Below are 21470 nucleotides of genomic sequence, written 5' to 3'. Positions count from 1 at the left end.
ACCAGTACAATGTTTAACCAAAACTACACTGCCAAAACTGAACTACTATGACACTGGCTTCGTAAAGGTTGGCCATGTTTAGTGCGCGAGTTTTATTAGAATACTCGTGGTTTGACTGTACCATTTCACACTCGTTTTGAGTATACGTGATCGAATGGCGAACATCACGTGCAGCTTTCCCAAGCTTATTGAAACATAACAAAAACTCATTTTAACAGCAGCTTTGTTATTCAAATATGTTGAGCAACCGAAATATTCCCAACAAACCGCATACATAAACAAAAGTGAATAACGGTATTTGTTGCGCAGTACAAGTTGCACTACCAAGAACCGGCTTCAAGCGTCAGGCTATTTTATAGAAGCTGGGAGCTGGTGTACACTGACAAAGGCCAAGTAAAGGTTATTTGTGACGGTGAGTACATTGCAGAGAAAAACAGTGGTCTCATGTGTAGTATTTACGAAAAGGTTAGGTCAACTGATCACAATGTGCTGGTCGTCTACGTATGCTATTTTAAATCCCTACTGATCGCACTCCAGCGATATCTGAACATACACAACAGTGAGAACTGACCGCATAATTATTCACCTTAAACCTTCTTTTTCCGGTTTTTGACCATTTTGAGCAAGCACATTTATCTCATCAATTCGTAGCCACAATCTCCAGCGAAAAAATTCTGTCCAGTTTTTATATCTTTGGTGATCATGACCAAACGGAGGCAGATTGCTTTGTGTGTCAGAGTCCTGAGCAGAGCGAAGGAGGGAGAGGAAACAGAAAAGAAACGAAACGAAAGAAACTATATCTGTGTTCATCCAAATGAAACTGTTTTCAACCTGATTTAAACCTTTAACGGCTACATCGACAATCGGTTTACTTTCCGCAAGAAAACAAGTTATATAAGTAATTCACCCTCCACTCTGGGGTTGGGCTTCGGTTATCTAGGTTTATGAGAGGAATTAAATCAGACTTAGGAACAAAACTGAGAACAAAAAAAAAACGGTTGCATAATATTGTTAGCGATCAAGTGTGCCATTCCTATCATTCCTTGGTAAAACGCACCGGAACTTTGCGACCTTTGCGGCCTACCACGGTTGGTGAATTCATTGTATTCCGACTGGGTTATCGTTCGCTTGCAGTTAGCTGCATATAAAATCCATCCAGAAACAGATCAACTTTACAACGAGACTGGTAAGTATTGACTACGCAGACCCGTAAGGTATTTAACTGTCCGTTGTCCTGATTTCAGCTTTGTTACTCGTACCACTTTATTAGCTGGAGTGTTTTCGCAATGACGACGCTCAGTAGTAATCCGATGAAGACATTCATTCCTATGTTTCCCAGGGCGGAAACGATCTATATCAAGAGTTGGGCTGATTTATCACGAAACTGGACCCTGTAGAATTTACCTTTTTTTTCCTTTCGTGTTTTCCATTCAAAGGCATTCTAATTTATTCAGCCCATTCTTACTGCTGACTATTTAAGATTCATACATATGAAAACTACAGTGATCTAACGATAGGGAGGGAATTATCCAATCTGTAGTCTCTGTTTAGCCGTAGACTATTAATTGACAAGGAAGTTACAACATAACAGTATTCTATCCTCGACATAAAGTAAGTTAGTGGCCTAACTCGCGATGCACCGACCAGCAAACTTCTGAACCGTATCGTAGATGAATGCATAAATCAAATCCCACGCAGTGATTTGGTTGACTAATTTGAATACCGAAGCTATGATTTAAGATTAGAACAAGGAGGAATGCGGAAAGAAACGTATTAATTCAAAATTAACTAGGAATCCAAGACTTTGTAGTCCACAGCAAGTCGACTAAACGCTCAGGCATACGAGATTGTACATAAACCAACAACCATAAATTCAATTGCAAAGACTGGTGTCATTAAGAGCAGGAATCAGGAACAGGAACGAAGGGAAAGGGAAAAGTGGCCACGACAAATGAAAAGGAATGGTGGTGATGGAAAATGAAAATACATTCGCATTACTTAAATGTATTAGACATATTTTCGATATCGAGACAAGATGGACTTCAAATTTTCTTTTTTTTAGTTAATAAAGGCGACGAAAATTCAATTTCTTACCAACTTCACCGATCGATCACGTCTAGTTTGACTCGATCAGCTTAAAAAAAAAGGATTTTAGTCTTTGCGTCGAATTATAATCTGTTCTATAGCTATATTGATGCCTTTCTATTTTAGGTTGTGAAGGGGTAGTTTCCTTTCTTAGGGGTGCCGATGAAAGAGACATTCTTTAGGCTTAAAGTTGGCATATTCGACCCGCGGACTGAGCTTCATTATATCGTTCGCTCTCGGCTGTTCGCAGGAAAAAACTTCGAGGACTTTTCGAAGCGTGAATCTTGTTTACGACTGTCAGTTTTTCTTTTTTTTCCGTTTTCAATGACCCATTCTCGTTTTATTATCATCTAATACCGCCGCCGGCATCGAATATACACACATACATTCGAAAGGAAGTCCATTTCCTGTTGGAGAGCCCCATACAAAATATCACGATATGGTTCGGAGACGAGTCACGCACGTTAGCATTAGAAATATGAACTAACTTCATTTGCACTGATTTGCAATATGAGAAAGGCATTCTAAGAATGATATCATCGAAAGAGAATTTCTGGCCATAAGAAAAATCTAAACATTACCCTCTGTAGTATCCTCCGTGGTACGATAAGTAAGAAAGGTATCAATGATTTAACCAAACAAATACTGTATTCGCCTTAAGAAGCTCAAGATTTAATCATCTTCCGCATGGGGTCCCTCTGGATGTGTAATACTAATCCTTTGAGCCAGGCCAGGGGAGAAGGGCTTAACTGAAACCTGCTTTGAGACAAAATGCAAGTTATGTTTTTCATTTGAATGGTTGGCAAAATCTACTATATGTAAAATACATTTCTATGGATTAAAACAAAAAAAAAGTGAATCACAGACATGCACATAGTATGAATTCAATCAAACACAAGTATAGACAGTTTTCAGGCATATTGAAAATCTACTTAAACGCTTCCTTACTAGGTAAACGCTTTTTTTGGGAGGGGTGGGAGGGGTGCCCTTTAAATTATCAGGCGAGGGGCTTGTCGGAAACTTAAAGTTCCTGAGGACAGGGAATTTAGAGGAGAGAACTATTTAGTGTGTACGTCCGTTGGATTGTTTTTGCAAGGTACGCTGGCGTATTATCACCATTCATCGTTATTGATTATAGCCGTATACTTAACCTATTCACTTTTTCAAAATTCATTTAATTGAAATGGTTTTTGGTCGCAAAATAACTATCATTTAGCCGTATCAAAAACGAACACGTATATGGTCATTTCATACGAGAAAGTCACCTTTTGTCGTGAATATAATCCTTTCAATAACAACGTTCAACGAAGCGGACCACTCACGATGTCACGCAATTTTTTAATATTTTCTCTGTCATTCTACATAGACACGTAAAAGCATCTTCAAGGATCAAGAGATCAGAAAATACATATAAGTTTCACAATAACCCTTTGCAAACTCATGCAAATATGGGACTCCAAACTCGCCAATGGTAACAAATAAATATGTGCCATGGGAAGACAAACATCCTTTCTTTGTAATGGTCAGTAAGTTTAAGGTCCTATAGTTTCAAGAGTTTTCAATATTTTCTCGCAAAAATAATTCAGATTCAAACTTATATCTGATCAATTGATCAGTTGTTTCGTTTGATTTACTCGTTGTGAAGGCGTGACACCGCCTAAGTTCGAGCAAAGGTCGTTTAGCATGCTTCGTTAGCGTGTCTATGTAAGTAATTTGCTTTTGTAACATTCCTCTCGTGCACGGGATCACGGGATCACGGGATCACGGGATCTAAAAAAGAAATTGTTTCTTGAAGCATAACTTCTTTCGTGCTTTGTATCAGTGTATCGAGGCTTTCCTCAAAGAAGTAACTCATTTTCGTCAAAGAGGACGGACAAGTTGTGATTAGTCGCAGCCTAAGCTTGAAACATACGCGATCGCTAGAAAGTAAACCTCAGGGCTGAAGCTCATCGAATACTACGATCTACGGTGAATGTTAAATCCGTGCGAACCGGCCGCGGATTAACACGTGTAACTACCGACAGATCGGTAGGTAAACGTGATGCCTACTCTGATACTTTAAAACTAAGTACTGCCTCAATGGTGTACGTAATGTACGTTGTCCAAACCATGTTGTGGTTCTAGCATTTGTTCTCTCGAGTTTGTTTATATTGCGTTTGCTGTTCTTTTACTACAACAGGGATGGATCCTTCAGTGCGAGATGATAAATCAACCGACTTTCTGACTCATAAATCTAAAGAAGACCTTTCTCATGAACCTAATGGAAAGTCTTCCACCGACATCGGGACAGCCGAGAGCGGCGAAGGAGGCAAAGAGCAACGTGAGACTTGGGGCCACAAGGCTGAATTCATTCTCGCCACTGTTGGTTTAGCTGTCGGTTTGGGAAATGTTTGGAGGTTCCCGTACCTTTGTCAGAAAAACGGAGGAGGTGAGATCACTTTTCTTCCAGTTACAATTTCACGTGGTATCATGCTTACAATACTATTAGGGTGGCGATTATAACAACTAACAGTCGATCAACTCTGATTTACGCCCTGATCGGTCCCCCCTGGAGGCTCTCTAATGAGGCGCCTCTCAGACTCGACTAAATAGACCACAGCCGTTGTAAACGTCGAGACTCTTAGAAGTTTCGCAGCCTTTTAATACTCTCAAGCTTTGTCACATTATCAATTTCGGTCGGAATAGGATCAATGGAATTCGCGTGTTGTAGTTACAGTGACGTGACATTCTACGCACGCGATATGTGTTCCCCAAGAATTCGGTACAATTTCGATTACTTATTAACCGAGGAAAAGTCAATATTCAAGCAATTAATATAGATTAGATTACGCAACCCAACAGCGGTTCTGTCCCACTGCGACGACAAACCACCGTTCAACCAAAACTACAAATGCAACACGCTACTGTCCGTCACATGTCAATAACATCGAATAAATTATGTCATCTGGGCGACAAGCTTTCAAATCGTCTTGCATAATTTCGCTTAAGAATTTACCCTGAGAATTTACCCTCAACAAAACTAATGGGCGCGAAGGTTGCTAACGTCCGTGTCCTCATGACGAGTTCTATGTTTATTTATTAATTCGACATTCACATACATTTTAGAATAACTGGCGTTTCTTGCAATCTGATCGACCCTCAACTGAGTGATTTATTCATGAGTAGATCTGAAACGCCTTGACACGGTACACTGAAACAAAACGACAAATCAGATTTCAGAAGTGCAATCACTGACAAATCAGCTTCTTTAAGACGTAAAAAGGTACTGGTCAAAATCTTCAATTCAGGGCCGCTTTACATGGAAAGGTGAATCGCCTGGCCGTGGTCAGAAAATAGCCCGCGTTTACATAGAATCTTACAGCCCCGGTGTCCCAGCGGATTTGGACTCCCCTAGATTTGGACCCCCCGGTCCAAATCCGCTAGCAGATACGGACCCCCCGGTCCAAATCCGCTAGCGGATATGGACCCCCCCGGTCCAAATACGCTAGCGGATTTGGACCCCCTCCGCGGATTTGGACCCCCAACAAAACTGAGTGAAAACATCGTCCTCAACGTTCTAGTAAAAATGGATGATACTTTACGTTCCAGTGCGTACTAAAGTATGTTTTTCATTCAAAACATGCGTATCGTTAATGCATACGAACTGGCATCCCGTCGGATGTTTCTTTTGACCAAGGAAAAATGCACAAGAGTTAATTTGATGTCTGGAGAGAGGTCGTTTTTGAACCTTTTCCAAGATAGTCGAACACCACTAGATTCAATAGGAGACAAACTTGTGACACTAATTTATTTTGTCATTATTCAATGCCCGAGTGTTGGGACGACATGGTTCTGTGCGAGTTGTGCGAGGAATGGTTTCACATGATTTAAGACTACCCCGGAGGGTGAGTGGCTCTGCATTGTCTGCAGATCGCCAGACTCTAGACGTCTTCGTAATTGTTAAGGTGTTATTTTGGATCCCTCAACAGTTAATAATCATTAAAATTAGAAAATAAGATTGAGTTCGATGTAATAGTCTCCATTTTTGTTAAGACGTTGACATTAATGTTGATTAATGTTGATTTGCAACTGAAAATAAGCTGAGAGTTCCAATAGTTCAGAATAGAAACATTTTTACTTATCATAGGCTTTACGAACGACTTGTAGTAGGAGTAGTTTCTTCGTTCTTGTTCAGAAACTGTTTATTGTTATTATTTTAGAAAATCAGACTGAGTTATTTTTCTGACTGGACGCAATAGTCTCCACTATTGTTATGACGTTTCGTATCAATGTTGATTCGCATCAGAAGAAGCAAGGATTTATCGTAACAATTTCAATAGTTCGAATGCAGTAGTTTGTTCACATCTGATTCTAACGTTAACTGTACGACTCGCTCAAATAAATGCGGTAGAATTGGAACGAAATGACTGTTTTTTTCTTTTACCTTTATTGAGGAATGTTGTGTTGCGATTGAAAAGAACATCGACAAAAAGCTTGCAAATAGAATTAGTTACCAAATATGATACAAAGGATGCTTAAAAGAAAAGTTTGGTAGGGGGGTCCAAATCTGCGAAGGGGGGTCCATATCCGCTAGCGGATTTGGACCGGGGGGGTCCAAATCCGCCAGCAGATATGGACCGGGGGTCCAAATCCGCGGGGGGGTCCAAATCCGCTGTGACACCGGGATGCCGGGGTGAAGTTTCTCGAGGTTGTTATCGCACTTGCTATTAAGGAGTTTCAGATGTCACCACGGCGACGTATTGTAAAACGTTGCCAAAAGAACGTAATTAATTTTCGAAGATTTTAGCCACTAGCTCGATGCGTTAACCGTTTCTAACGGTACAATGTCTTCACTTCGGCACAACATGCGAATGTAGTGATGAGTTCAAAGTAAAAACGTGATTAATTCGTTGTCGAGGTTTCATTGCTAAGAGGACGTAAAAATTGGTCTTGTAAGGTTTTTAGCTCAGCATGGAACGGCTAGGAAATTTAAAAAGTTTGTTTCACTCGTGTTTCACTGTTGCTTAGCTCATTTGATCTTGTGGTAATATGAGCACCACCCCGGCTAGGCAGGTTATCCGACTTTCGCACGTTTACATGGCAAATTGTTCCTCCGGCTGACAGGGTTACCCTACCCAGCAGACCAGGCAACCCACCTACGCGGGTCACCCCACCTGTCATGTAAACGTGATCAAGATAAAATAAGAGACTATATGGACAGGCGGGTTACCCCGGGGGTCCCCCACCTCCACGTAAACAGGCCCTAAGTTATTAATGTTTTCAAATTCCAACTGGACATATTGCTTCACACTGATCAAAGTAAATTGATTAAGTTTACGACTGTTCTTTTTCATACTTCTTAGACTCATTTGGTAGCTACCCTCATTCAAACAGGTTTCTTCTGTATCAAAAAAACAACAACAACAACAATAACTTCAAACACTAGCAGTAGATTAACTGTGCTGGGAGAGAAAACATCCTAGACACTGAAGAGCTGACAGCTCAAGGGTACACTTTTCAAGTCTTTTTTTTTTATTATGCACCAATCAGATCATTTAAGGTATGTATCTTGTACCAATCAGATCGCCACATTTGGGTATGTATCTCGCACCAATCAGTGTCGTTTTTGATCTTTGGTTTGAGAGTTGTTCAAATTTCAATGAAGTAATGGGGGCTTCGGAGAGAGCGATTCGTAAAATAGAATTATCTTTTAGAAGAAATGTTGGCTTTTCTTTATTTTTAACATATTTTACTACGCTTTAAGAGAAATACAATACTACTGGACAGATGAAAGATATCAGATACCTAGATAGTTGTTCAAGAGAAAAATGGAGTTCTGTGCACATTTTGATTTGAGCAGTTCTTTAACAGCAAGCTGTGTTACATGATTCATGATTTGTTGAGTGTGCCAATTATGTTCTTCTGGATTGGTTTGCTCAGTGCTATCTCTATATGAATGTCTGATTAAAATTATCTATGGACAATTTTGTGTATGTTTTCAATGCCTGGGGGAATTGATCTTGTGGAGTCGTTTGTGTTTGGCCAAGGATGAATTCAGATACCATTGTTAGCATGTTTATTTGATTTTGTTACCTGGAATAAATGTTTTCTGGAGGTAAGTTAATATGATGTGATCTACTAACATCGAAAATATATTTTAAGTCGAAGGAACAGTTTTGGTCTCGGTCTGCATTTTTGTCAACAAAATAAACACAAACTGCTTAAAAAGATGATAAAACGGACAATGTGCAAAGCTGTCAATTGTTTCTCGAATGTTGTGCATGTTAAATATTCAATAGTGACTTCTCATTTACATCTACATCTACATCTATTTTTATTACATTGGTAAAACCTGTACAGCCATCACACTAACCAACTCGCGTGCAAAGTGAGAAGACTATATGAAGGCTTAAAATTATATTACAATCAATTTTCATCAAGAAATGGGTCAGGAATATTCCACACTAGTGCAAATAATCTTGAAAGCTGATCGCGGAAAAGCGACTGCATGACACTTGGTAAGTGGTAAGATGACATGTTATCACATACCAGACAAAAAAAACTCTTCAGATTCTCAGTCTGCATTTGTACCCACTCTGCAATCTGCAGTCTACATTTTGTATCTGGTCTGCAGTCTGCATTTTGTACTTACAGTTATCTGTGGCACCAATACAGTTTAATTTTGGTTACAGTTATTTGCACAATATACACAATCTACCACAAAATACCTGTGTGTGAGTTAATTCTACATTTTTGCTCTTTCTGCATTAATACTCTTCTTTCCTATTGTAAGAATGTAGACATCACCTACAATGTTTCAAGTAATCCACCCACCCCCCAAAAAATAACTCTTGCATGCACAGCATGTCTATGTTTTTTCATATGGAAACTTTGCACACCACTTAAGTTTCCAGGAGTAAAACAAGATTTTATCTGCATGTACCTCACTGAAATGTGGACACTCTTATGATCTTTTCAATTATTGCTATGGACTCCTTTTCATCATTTTATAAAAGTCAAATTTTTATTACTGGTTGCATGTTTTTACCATTATGTAATAAAGTAGAAACCCGCTAAGTCAAACTCCCAATGTAGACAAAAATTGGTTTGGGTTAGCAAGGTTTCAAGTTAGCTGATAGTAAATGACTGAAAAAATAGTGTCAAGGTAAATCTAATCTTGTTTGAGTTTGAGTTGGTAGGGTTCTCCTATAATCAATTTTTCATCAAACTGTAATTTGATCTGTCTCCCATTACATGTAATTGGAAGGGGAGAAATTTCCCTACCCATCATTTAGTTTTAACAAACTTCAGACAAAAAAGTAAATCAGAGGGTCAGAGAAAATTCCAACTGGGTTTGTTGATCTATGAGAACAGGTAATTTTCATCACTTATAATATCTCTACCATTCAACAGGTGCTTTTCTTATCCCTTACGTTATCTTCATGTTGATTGAGGGATTACCACTGTTCTTCCTGGAGTTAAGTATTGGTCAGAGAATGAGAAAAAGTGCCATACGATGCTGGCAGGATGTACACCCTGCCCTTTTTGGTATTGGTGTGTCATGTCTCATGGTCTCACTGATGTTGTGCCTCTATTATGTGGTGGTCATCGCTTGGTGCTGTTATTACTTCTTCATTTCATTCACCAGTACCCTACCTTGGGAACATGACAAGCTTTGCACCAACTATAATGAATTTGCAAAAATCAAAAAGACTCTTGATAGCCTGTGCAGTGCCTCCAACAAAACTTGCAAAGCCACCCCACAGTACCAAGCAGTGAATGCAAGTTATCATAATTTCCCAGATTGTTGTGTGCGAGACCCACCACAATATTACTTCTACCACCACGCAATGCAAATTTCAAAAAACATTGAAGATGCTGGAGTTGGTATGAATGGGAAACTTGCTGGATGTCTAGTGTTTGCATGGGTTATTACATATCTCTGTGTGGTCAAAGGAATTAAATCAAGTGGAAAGGTATTCTTTCTTGGCTAATTTAAAATATTTGCATTTAGGGCAATAGATCTGCAATTTTCTGCTGTAGCAATTCTCGTTTGATTTGAGACAAGACTTTATGAGACTTCTCAATGGTCAGTGTACCAGCCGCAGATTAAGGAACCAGTTAACACCAGTTGATTCAGCCCAATCTTGCTTGCCCTGCTGGCTTTTCTTCTTTCTGTGACTCTTTTTTTTTTTTTACTCAAAATAAGGGGGGCCCCTCCACTAGATCCACCACTGGTAGTGATGCGAAAAAGCAATTGAGCTAGTTATGGAGTTTCATGAATGAGTATCTGAATCTTCTATAACTGATAACTGATCAGTTATGTTCTCTAATTTTCCTTCTAGGTTGTGTATTTCACTGCAACATTCCCCTACGTCATTCTCATCATTTTGTTCTTCCGAGGTGTTACATTGGAGGGAGCAGGAAATGGTGTCAAGGCATTTTTCAACCCAGATGTGAGTAGACTTGCTAATAGCTGAGGTCCCTTAAACTGTAAGCCTAATGTTCTGTTTTCATTATGTTACAGTGGAGTTTGTTGAATAATGCCAATATTTGGAAAGATGCTGCCACCCAGATGTTCTTCACCCTCAGCTTAGGATTTGGTGCACTTATAGCATTTTCCAGTTATATGCCTCTTCACAACCAAGTGATGCGTGATGCCTACACAGTGGTATTCATCAACTGTGGCACATCAGTGTTTGCTGGAATTGTAGTGTTCTCTATTTTGGGATATAGGGAACATGTCACAGGCATCCCAGCTACTGAGGTAGGATATTATTTTAGATAACACTGACAGCTATAAAATAGTAACAGTTTTAAAAAAAGGCATGATTCCTTTGTTTATAAACTGTATTTTCTTTATTACAATGATCACATTTGTGACTAAGTTACCATGTGTTCAGCTACCAGGACTGCAAATATTCCAGAATTAAAATGTTATGTGCCTAAGAAAAGACTCCACAAGATTTTCCTCAATTACTACTGTTGGGATAATTCTGGTTGGATATTCAGTTTAAGCTATCTTGTTGTGTAAAAGTTCTCTGGACAAAATTCAGTCTCTTTAAAAAATGGTTGATACCACAGATTATCTATAAATGACCAAGCCATGATCATGGAAGTCTCAATTGAGGTTTGATTGGTGTGACTGTATTTCTTTTAACAAACAGGTTGGGTCTGGTCCAGGTCTTGCCTTCATGACCTTTTCTGATGCCATTCTTTTGATGGATGTTTCACCACTCTGGGCCATCCTGTTCTTCTTCATGCTGATTCTTCTTGGTATCGACAGTGAGTTTGGCACCCTGGAAGCAGCCATTGGTCCTATCATGGAGCTGAAGATTTTCCCCAACATGAGGAAGGAACTTCTTACACTTCTAGTTGCAGTGATTTTATTCCTGTTTGGTTTGTGCATGGTTTCTGGACCTGGTTTCTACATTTTCCAAATGTTTGATGATTACTCTGTCACCATCCCATTACTTGTGATTGCTTTGTTCCAGTGCATTGGAGTGGCATGGGTTTATGGTAATGACAGGTATGGCACAACTTCCACTGGCATTTTTTAATGATAAAGTAGCCCACTGAATTAATACTACATAAAGAACACCAGTGAGCTAAGAGGGTATATCTAACCACTACCTGCGCAAATACTGCTGACTAATGAGACTGTTGTTATTATGATCAAGTTGATATTCCTAAGACAAACATTTGTCACAAAAGAAAAAGGTAGATATATCCTCCAAAATCAATCATGACCTGCATGAATAATCAAAGTGTTATCTTACAAATACACATAGGCATAGCATTTTAATTTTTGTATGCATGCAAATAGGTTTGCAGATGACATTGAATTCATGACTGGTAAGCGACCATGGATTGGCTGGATGATCTGCTGGAAATACATCTCCCCACTGGCTTTGTTTGTAGTTCTTATTGCCCTAATTGCCCAACAAAGCCAAAGTGCTCCAACATACTCCAAATTTGTTGGATGTACACAGGTATGGTAGCTGGCTAGAAACTATACTGTTTTTTGTTTTTCTTAATCATGATGCAAGATTTAAACAAATTTGTGCACAGTGAGCAGCCCTCATTTACCTGAAATTAAGGCATTGTGATAGTATCAGTCATTCAACCTTGACTCCTACTTGAAATGTTGAGCCATAGGCTACCAAGGGGACACAGTTACTAAGAGGTTAGGCATTGGTATAATGTGATGCCATCAGGAAGAGACTGGCATTCAGATTTCCTTGCATATTTCGTATAAAAAAGAGGAATAGCCTGACTGTTGTATTCCTTACATTTAGGACCCCTATAGTGGTGCTGGGTCAGACAAATGGACAGTAAGGGAAAAATACCCTGACTGGGCAGTGTTTGTTCTTGTGATGATTGTGCTTGTCTCTACTCTGCCAATTCTCATCTGGATGATTAAGGATTGGCCAAAGAACTGGCGTCAAGGCTTCCACAAAACATTCTGTACTGGTGTCAACAATTACCTGCCAGATCCTAAGAAGGAAGAGATTCCAGGAGATGCAAAAAGGGGTTCCAGTAACTATGGCATGGAAGGAGGCAATGTTATGTAAATCAACTGTGAAATTTCAAGTAGCATTTATGTCGGTTATTATGTTACACACTGTTAAATGTGAATTAAGAGTGCAAAAAGCTGCTGATGGGGGTAGTCATAAAATCAATCACAATTTTTAGCTTATAACTGGGTAACCCTGATGTTGCTTAAATTTTTGTAAGCTTTGTAAGAAAATTGTCATTATAGATGTATGCATATTCTTTAGATGTCCTTAAACATATTAGATTGACAAAGTTTTTTCACTCAGACACAAAATTGTATTGTTGAGAGTTTAACCCAATTAATTCAATTTAACCATGCCTTGTAAGAGTTCAAGCACATCTCTTCAGTTTTCATCTTTGTACAATCACGGGGTTTGGGGAAAGTAGAGCAATTTACAAAGACTTGTCTTGTATCTGGAATGTTCAAACAATTTCTCATATATATATTTTTAAAAATCTGGGTCAAAAGGTCCATTTAGCATTATTCTAACAACATTTTGTAAATTGGCAATTTCTGCACATCAAGTTATTTTTTTTGGTGAAGTCACACATGTTTTAATTAAAAACTACAACTGTTCATAGTAGTTTCCTCCTTTTTCAGCCTTTTGCTCTTTTAATTGTTATCAGAGATTTTGGAGATTCAGCAATGCAGTTCACATTCATCTACGTTTCCATTGCACCTTCAACTGACATGGTTACAACAGAAGGACTAAGACTTTTTAAGTAAAGAATCAGTGCAAAACTTGACCAAACAAAGGATAGACATGAGCTATCTTTTCACTTTAATGGATCCCTACAGGTGACCTTTATGGCACAACACACGTTTTATCAAAGTCATACCTTTCATATGCGTGGGGTAGGGGGTAAAGTGCCAATCTAGTTATCTAAGGTCAAAATTTGCACACACCTTGCACAACCTTTCTCTTTCTTCCCTCTACCTCTACTCGTCGGCTCCCGAGAAAGAATCACTGTCGATCGATCGTCTGGTTTATAAAGCGCATGCGTAGAGTAGGGCATCTGTGCGGTCGCTCAGCGCTCTGCACTAAGCAGAGGTTGTTGTTTGAAAGGCTCATGACTTCAAGGGAGCTGAAATCACGCAAAAACGAACACGCCGTTCGCGGTAGAACCACACGAAAAGAAGTTGAGCATTTTCGGAACGGGTCGGTCCGCATGCCTCACGAGAGATCAACTTACGAGCGAACATATTTGAGTGAACCTATCGAGAATCATATTATACCAAATGAGCTATCAAATCTTAATCTTGATAAAAAGCATCTTCAGAAGCGTCATCGTATTTTTAGACGTGATCTTGAACCAAGTAGAATTCCAGTACGAACTCTACTACGTCTGAGAAACAAGAGCAGAAAGGTTAGAGAATTTGTTTTCAAATGTATTTGTTCGAGTACACACTAAGTCTTCGAAAACGTATTGTTATATTAAAGGCTTAGAAACATAATCCTAAATCCTTTGAGACAATACGTAAAAGTTTTAATAAAGTTAAAATCTCGAAGTAGACGGTATTGCTCACTATTTTCTGGTAACATGGTTGTGTGCCTTTACAAGAGTCAAACCCACGTAGCAAATTATTGTAAATTTAAGCTGAGCACAGATATCGAAAAGAACCCTAGCCTTCGCCTAGTGTATGTTGATCATATAGCCCATATAGCATGTTGATCATGTTGATGTATGTATGTATGTATGTATGTATGATGTAAGTTGATCATTTAGCACCATATAGCCGAAGTCATGAGTTGATATACGGACAAAATGCTGAACAACAATGTTTTGCAATGAGTTTGTGCTGCTTGATTTAAAACAACAAACAATTCTGCAAATGCTCATTCAAATAATGAATATTGGAAATCAGTTGTATTCAAGGTTGTCTCAATTAGCCAGACAGTCCTAGTTAATGCAGAAACAATTACCTCGCAATTTTAAATGTGGTTGATGCTGACTATGAACTAGAATACAGTGAAAGTTACACTGGTACTGTACATTAGGAGACTGAAATAGAAGGATATCAGTACTGTACTTCTTTACAAAGAGCCTTTGAATCACTATTATCTCAAAACTACATCAATTTTATATCAACTGTGGGAGTTAAAAGTGTTTCTATTTACTGTAATGTTGATATGGGGTACAAAGTATGATTCTCATGCAAGGGATGTACATGGTAGAGGCCATCCCCAAGGTACTTGTGCTTCTTGAAGCATTATCACTTGATAGATTAGTATGTTATTTTCAGAGTATACATAACAATGATATATTTGAGGTGAAGGGGGTACACATTAATTAATGAAGTTCAAAATGGTACAGTACTTCCTCTGAACAATGCACAACTCTCTAATTAAATCATTTAGTAATTGGAATTCAAACACTTTGGCTACTATTGTAGAAAACAATAGAACCATCAAAGAAGAAGGAAAACAAGGGATATGACAAATAAACATGAGCTGATGATGAAACAATTACAAAAGTACAAAATAATGGACACTGCTACAAAACAAAATCTGCAAGACAAAAAAGCAGACCAACACAAAACAATGGATACTGCGAAGAAGTAAATACTTCTTGAGAAATGCAGAGAGGAATACAGTTACTGTTGTAGTAAGAAGACAGTGGATTCATGTGTTGAACAGTTTAAAAAGAAAATAAGGGAAAGTCTTTGTTATATATGTTTTGTATGTAACACATCACTTTATGAAACATAGGCATGTGTAGCATGCAAGAGTTATTTTTTTGGCTGGGTGGGTTGAGATTGGACAGTTTGTGTACTTAATGTTTTTATTTTTGTAACCGAAAATGGCACAACTTTCAAAAGAACCAAAATATAGCAGAAAGACAGAGAAAAAAACCTAATTTATCTGAACTCACATGGATATTATGTATATTATTGTCTAAATACCATACTTCTAAGTAAAAATGAAATGCTTCGGTGCCATGCTTACTGTTGTCTCCTTTGCAGCTGTTGTTTGGTCTCATCGCACAATGCCCTCTATTTCCCATTTAAGAGAGAGCATGACTGGCTGTTGCCTCTCTGGACTTTGCCCTCTGTGTATGGAATACGTGATAAAATGCAGGTTGTTTTACAAGGAATTAACATGCAATTGAGTTAAGTCCAAGGTAGCTAAATGCAAATTTTATTTGAACAAAAAGTCAAAATGAGGGAGAATTGCATAGAAAGTTCACTATCAATAGCATTTAGTTCCATGTCAATTTTTTTTCCAGTGGGCTTGGACAATGCAGTCAGAATACATGATAAAATGCAGGTTATTCACAAGGAAATGACATGTGATCGAACAAAGTCTAATGTGGCAATGTGGAATTTGATTAGTCGAATACAATTCAAGCACATGAAAAATTTCCCAATGTTCATGTGGTGCAATGATTGGGTAAGTTCTAATTGGACTTTGGACATTCTTTTCATGGTATGTGGTGGAATGTGAGCTGTTTGGCATGTGCATTGGGAGTAAAAAAGTGGAAAATCACATTTATCTTAAAAATTTAGATGTGAGCTTTTCTTATCCTGATAAATCTTGACCTTAATTAATGAGGCTCTCACAAAGGCCACAAACCATCACACTTAACAAATGAGCCCAAATTTTCTGGTTAATGTCATTCTTTGTGCACAGACCCCTGATCCATGACATAATTTACAAGAAAGCAATACCCAAAGGCTGTGCAAGATATCTAAATGCTATGATATGATTGGTGTGAGATACATTCACAGATGTGGCAATCTGATTGGTGCGAGATACTTACCCTAATTCAGCAATCTGATTGGTGCAAGATAAACACTCTAAAGCAGCAATCTGATTTGTGCAAACAACACACCACTCTATACACTAACATAGAGTTTTTTAATTTTATTTTTTAAAATAACATTTAAAAAATATGTCTTAAATTGAACCCAAGTAGCTACCCTTATCAAGATGTTTGAAAATACAATCACCATATCATGGAAAATAATATGTCTGCAAGACCTGTCACTCAAAAACCATACAAGGAACAATTCCATGTCAGGCAATCGTGAACAATTTAAATGTTGACGATGTATTAACTGAGTTTGGAAATCTTTAAAAACTGGAACAAACAATAATTGCACAGCGCAACGTATTTAGTCCAGTCGCAAATGTACATAATTTAAGTCCTGAGGGAATTTCGCGCAGAAAGCAAGCCACTGCACTAGATATGTTAATGGGACCCTAAATAACGGGAAAAATCTTGTTGCCACTTTTGCAACCTGCTCCAACGCTTTTTAGAGGATGTCTTATAAATGCCCCTACAGACCCTGCATGAAAATGAGGTTACTTCATAAAACAACTTATAACTTCGTTTATTATGGGCCATAAAGCACCAAGTAGCACCAAAGATATAAATCTACGTTGTCGTTATCATAACTGCATGTTTAGTGACTGAGTCACAAGATTAGTCGCGTGACTAAGAGAGCATGGAAGTGAGGTTGGTCTTCTAAAATTTCCCTCGACATTCCTACAACGTCTAATTAACAAATAGAGAAGCCTTGACTGGGCTCCATTCTGTTAAAAAGCACGCAGGAAGCGGTCAGAGCACAAAATAAGTGTAGGGAGAAACACACGTAGTCTCCCCACTTCTTGAACACTGAATTTTTTATACTATACGAGTGTTAGATGTGTTTGATTTTTATTACCGTACGCAAGCTTGCAATCTAACCGAGTGTGAAAATCTTTAAAACTCGGAATGTCTAATTTGTTTTCCTTTGAGGACTTTAGTATCTGCTCACGTTTTAATAACGTAAATTACGGCGCCTGGTATGTTTACAAACCTGTATTGGTTCTTCTGTTGCTACTTGCCGGCTCGCTCGTTCCGAAATTTCACTTTCAATCATCGGAAAAAAAGCTAAAAAGAAGTCTCGGAAAAGGTCGAACATAGGACAATTTGGCAGATGGCGTGACAGCTTTAGCTCAGCTCTATGCTCTATTTAACAAATTGATTCCAAGTTGCCGTGCGTCTGTTCAGTAATAGATCACAGATGACGTCAAAATGTGGTAAGAACAAAAAGTAGCACACGAGGCGCAGCCGAGTGTGTCACTGATGTTCTTACCACATTTTGACGTCCTCCGTAATCTATTACTGAACAGACGCACGGCAACTTGGAATCTATTTGTTTTATACAATAAAGAATTCAAATAAACGGAAAAAAGTTTCAATGATGACGTCATCTATTTCGTCCTTCAATAGATCATAAGTGAGAACCAATCAGAATGCGTACATAACTGAGCTTATTATATAAACTCCTATAGAGCACGCTCTTTCAATCAATGACAGCGCGCGTTATATCCGAACTTTATTACAAAATGTTTTGTTATACTTCATAAACAGCGTATCTCTTTGAGTTCAAACTGTCCCTTTTCGACAAGATGTGTTGGTCACGTTAATTTCAAAAACACGAGAACGAGGCCAGATAGAAAGTTTTTATATCTGAGGTACCAGTCATCACCTATTGCCTGTGTGGAGAGCTATTTCTGAAATTACAAGAAAACTAACGATAAAAAAATATTCTTACCGAAATTTACAGAATTAAATTAATTAGAGAATCTAGGAATTGGTGGACTGGAAAAACACTCAAAATTGCACAACAATACGAACTTTCTGTGGTGCCAAGATCGATGTTTGCATTATAAATCAAATCTTTATCCGCAGTTCAAATATATGACTTTCATATATTCTTAACCGGAACATTGCTTTGTTGCTCATGTAAGAGTGTCCTTATCGGTATTTTAGAGAAACTGCCCTTGGATCCAAATGAAGATGACAACAACGCTGCTGACCACAGTACAGAAGTCCAAATGAGAGTCGCTGCGGTTGATGCAATGGCTGAGGTTAAGTGCCCAGAGACAAACCTGAATGGATCAAAAACCGTTCGCATTTTTGAAAAGTTCAGCGAAAATGGAGAAATCCCGTTGGTTTCTGACAGATACGATCTGCCATCTTCCCCAAAAGAAACTACTCGTACGAAGAAGCAAAAAAGCCGGAATCCGGTGTATTATCGTATCACATGGCCGGCGAAATGGAAGACGAGTAGTTGTAGCATGGAACTCAGAATGCATTGGAATAATTGAAGATTGTTCTTTTATCCTAAGCAATCAAGAGGAGGCAGACAAATTATTTTACATGCCGTAGATGCTACAGCCAGAGGTACCACTGGAGAACACTCTTCTTGTCACTGGTACAGGCAGGAACCATCGAAAAATTATTCTTTGACCAATTTTTCGCACCTTAGGCTCCGAAATAGCAGCCGCTCTCCCGGCGTTTCATGCTCAAAGTGGAGCAGACAATACTGGCTGTTTTTCGGGGAAGGGAAAGCTGCATGCTGGGAAGCTTTCAGCTTTTGAAGGTTCAGATTTGACTCCTGGAGTTGCGATTATGGCTTCAATCGAGAAGTTTGTGTGTCAGCCCTGTCTCCCCGAGACGGATATGTGATCTGTGGCAAAACTAAGATGGTGGTTTTTTAGAAAGAAACAAGCCTAGTGGGAGAGGCTACCTTCAACCCAGGCTACTCTTCAACAAGCAATTTTAGGAGCCCATTATTAACTCATAATATGGAATAACGATGTAGTAGCAAATCCCACCCTGCCATCACCAGAACATTTTGGTCGGACGCTGGATGGATACCAGTGGGTTCCAGTTATGACTATCATAGCACCTCAAGCTATTATTCATCATGTGAAGTGCAAGTGCGCTAAGGAGAGATGTTTCACAAACCGCTGCTAGTGTAGAAAGAATGGGCTGAACTGCACGGATCTTTGAAGATAGTGGAGAGCCATGTGAAAATGTGCGAAGTGATGAAGACGATGATTCTGGCGATAGTAACGAGTGATAAGGAAGAAAATGGTTATTGAATATGATTCTGACGTTTTGAGCGATTAGGTTTCGCAAAAGGACGCTGCCAGTCCCAAATCTCAAATCCAAATATCACAGCCGCGCTCTGGTGTTCTTGAAATTCTCGAAAAGGAACAGTTTGAGCTCAAAGAAATATTTACGCCGCTTATGAAGTACAATTAAGCATTTTAGACACTGAAGGAGAGTCAAAAGAAATTTTAGAAGACCAGCCTCACCTTCATGCTCTCTTAGTCACCTGACTAATCTTGTTACTCATAGTTACTAAACATGCATTCATGATGACGACAACGTAAATTTATAACTTTGGTACCATTTTGGTGCAATATGGCCCATAACAAAAGAAGTTATCAGTTGTTTTATGAAGTAGCCTCGTTTTCATGCAGGGTCTGTGGGCACATCTATGAAACAGGGTCTGTGGGCACATCTATGAAACAGGGTCTGTGGGCACATCTATGAAACAGGGTCTGTGGGCACATCTATGAAACAGGGTCTGTGGGCACATCTATGAAACAGGGTCTGTGGGCACATCTATGAAACAGGGTCTGTGGGCACATCTATGAAACAGGGTCTGTGGGCACATCTATGAAACAGGGTCTGTGGGCACATCTATGAAACAGGGTCTGTGGGCACATCTATGAAACATCCTCTAAAAGGCATTGGAGTAGGTCAGGGGACTTGTTTATTCTCAACCTGTTAGACCTGAGTCCATAATAGCAGTGCTTAATTGGTGGAAAGCTAATAACCCCTTATAAAAAGATATAAACAATGGTTGCAGAAATATTGATGTACAGCTTTGAAACAAACTCTCTAAGTGCAAACCATTCAAGCAGTACAGTATAAACTATTTACATATTACTTTGACACTAAATTTGTTTCAAATGCATTACTGCTTTACACCCTCAAATCCGTATGCATATTCTCCATACTGCTCTTTATACATTTCTTAAGGTGCTGACAAGGAGAATTTGTTTACCAATCAAAAGCTTTATTTGTTGATGACCATTTCCTATATTCTCATGACTTTAATGTGATTCAGGTGTGATATTGTAGAGAGATTTAAAGGGTCAAGATACAGGATTTTGATAAGTTGTGTTTAGGAATTTCACATGTGTACAGATTTAATATCTACAGTGGCTGGTAAGAACAAAACAGAGTCACAAAACCTACAACACAAACACAAACTTAAAACAGAATCACAAAATCTGCAACACTAACACAAAACTCTACAACACAAACACAAACTTAAAACAGAATCACAAAATCCGCAGCACTACCACAAAACTCTACAACACAAACACAAACTTAAACAAAATCACAAAATCCACAACACTAACACTAAACACTACAACATAAACACAAACTTAAGTTTCCTGGATGTAAATAACTGAAAATGACATAGAAACATCTTCCATTCATTTTTATTCTTCTTGAGTAAAGGCATGAGGAAACAGAGTAATTTAAAAGCTACAATGAATTTTTGGAAAGAAAAAAATCTAAACTGAAATTATGCTACATTACCTCCTAAAACAGGTTTTAGGGGTAACTACCCACCAGAATAATGAAGGAGAGTATATAAGGAGCAAATTGAATTAAAAACTCAACTAAATTTTAAATATGAAAAGAAGATGAAATGAAAGAGAATTAAGCATCCTTTAGTCTTCAGTGTCCCTCTACTACCTGAAAAGCAAGCACCTACACAGTAACCGGTTTGAACCTGTGGGTTACATGTAATCTTGTAGTTTGATTGTTTGGGTGAGTGTAGTCTGAGAAGGACTGTTGTTTGTGGTAACTGATTATTCAATGACCCAAGCCGAAGCCATCACCACAGACAAGATGAACTCAACTCTACTCTGATAATTACTTCTATTCAGGTCATCGAAACATCAGTCACTACTATCAACAACAGTCCTTCTCCAGACTACACTCACCCCAACCATCACAGTACATAACCCACCTTTAAAGTGAAG

At 38.6% G+C, this 21470-nt stretch overlaps 1 protein-coding gene across 3 annotated transcripts; it reads left to right on the top strand.

Moving 5' to 3' along the window:
* Positions 1 to 1027: 1027 nt before the first annotated feature.
* On the top strand, positions 1028 to 13198 carry LOC131793321 (sodium- and chloride-dependent GABA transporter 1-like). 3 transcript variants are annotated; one of them, XM_059110721.2, is made up of 8 exons: positions 1028 to 1186; positions 4265 to 4513; positions 9478 to 10040; positions 10410 to 10520; positions 10592 to 10831; positions 11232 to 11593; positions 11891 to 12056; positions 12363 to 13198. In XM_059110721.2, the coding sequence occupies exons 2-8, from the start codon at positions 4267 to 4269 to the stop codon at positions 12636 to 12638; spliced, it is 1965 nt and encodes a 654-aa protein (XP_058966704.1). In that variant the 5' UTR covers positions 1028 to 1186; positions 4265 to 4266; the 3' UTR covers positions 12639 to 13198. The 3 variants fall into 3 exon arrangements, with proteins under 3 accessions (XP_058966704.1, XP_058966705.1, XP_058966702.1); XM_059110722.2 differs by lacking the exon at positions 1028 to 1186 and adding an exon at positions 3137 to 3181; XM_059110719.2 differs by lacking the exon at positions 1028 to 1186 and adding an exon at positions 3838 to 4113.
* Positions 13199 to 21470: the final 8272 nt, after the last annotated feature.

This window comes from Pocillopora verrucosa, chromosome 14, assembly GCF_036669915.1.
Source record: "Pocillopora verrucosa isolate sample1 chromosome 14, ASM3666991v2, whole genome shotgun sequence".
In the NCBI taxonomy this organism is placed as follows: Eukaryota; Metazoa; Cnidaria; class Anthozoa; order Scleractinia; family Pocilloporidae; genus Pocillopora; species Pocillopora verrucosa.
Note: the sequence above shows the minus strand (reverse complement) of the source record. Positions and strands in the feature narration are given on the sequence as shown.

Bases quoted from the DNA above. Each gene is read 5' to 3' on its own strand.
- LOC131793321 (XM_059110721.2), top strand. From the start codon at position 4,267: ATGGATCCTTCAGTGCGAGATGATAAATCAACCGACTTTCTGACTCAT. The intron at 4,514-9,477 runs GTGAGATCACTT...ACCATTCAACAG, and splicing joins TTGTCAGAAAAACGGAGGAG to GTGCTTTTCTTATCCCTTAC. The intron at 10,041-10,409 runs GTATTCTTTCTT...TTTTCCTTCTAG, and splicing joins GAATTAAATCAAGTGGAAAG to GTTGTGTATTTCACTGCAAC.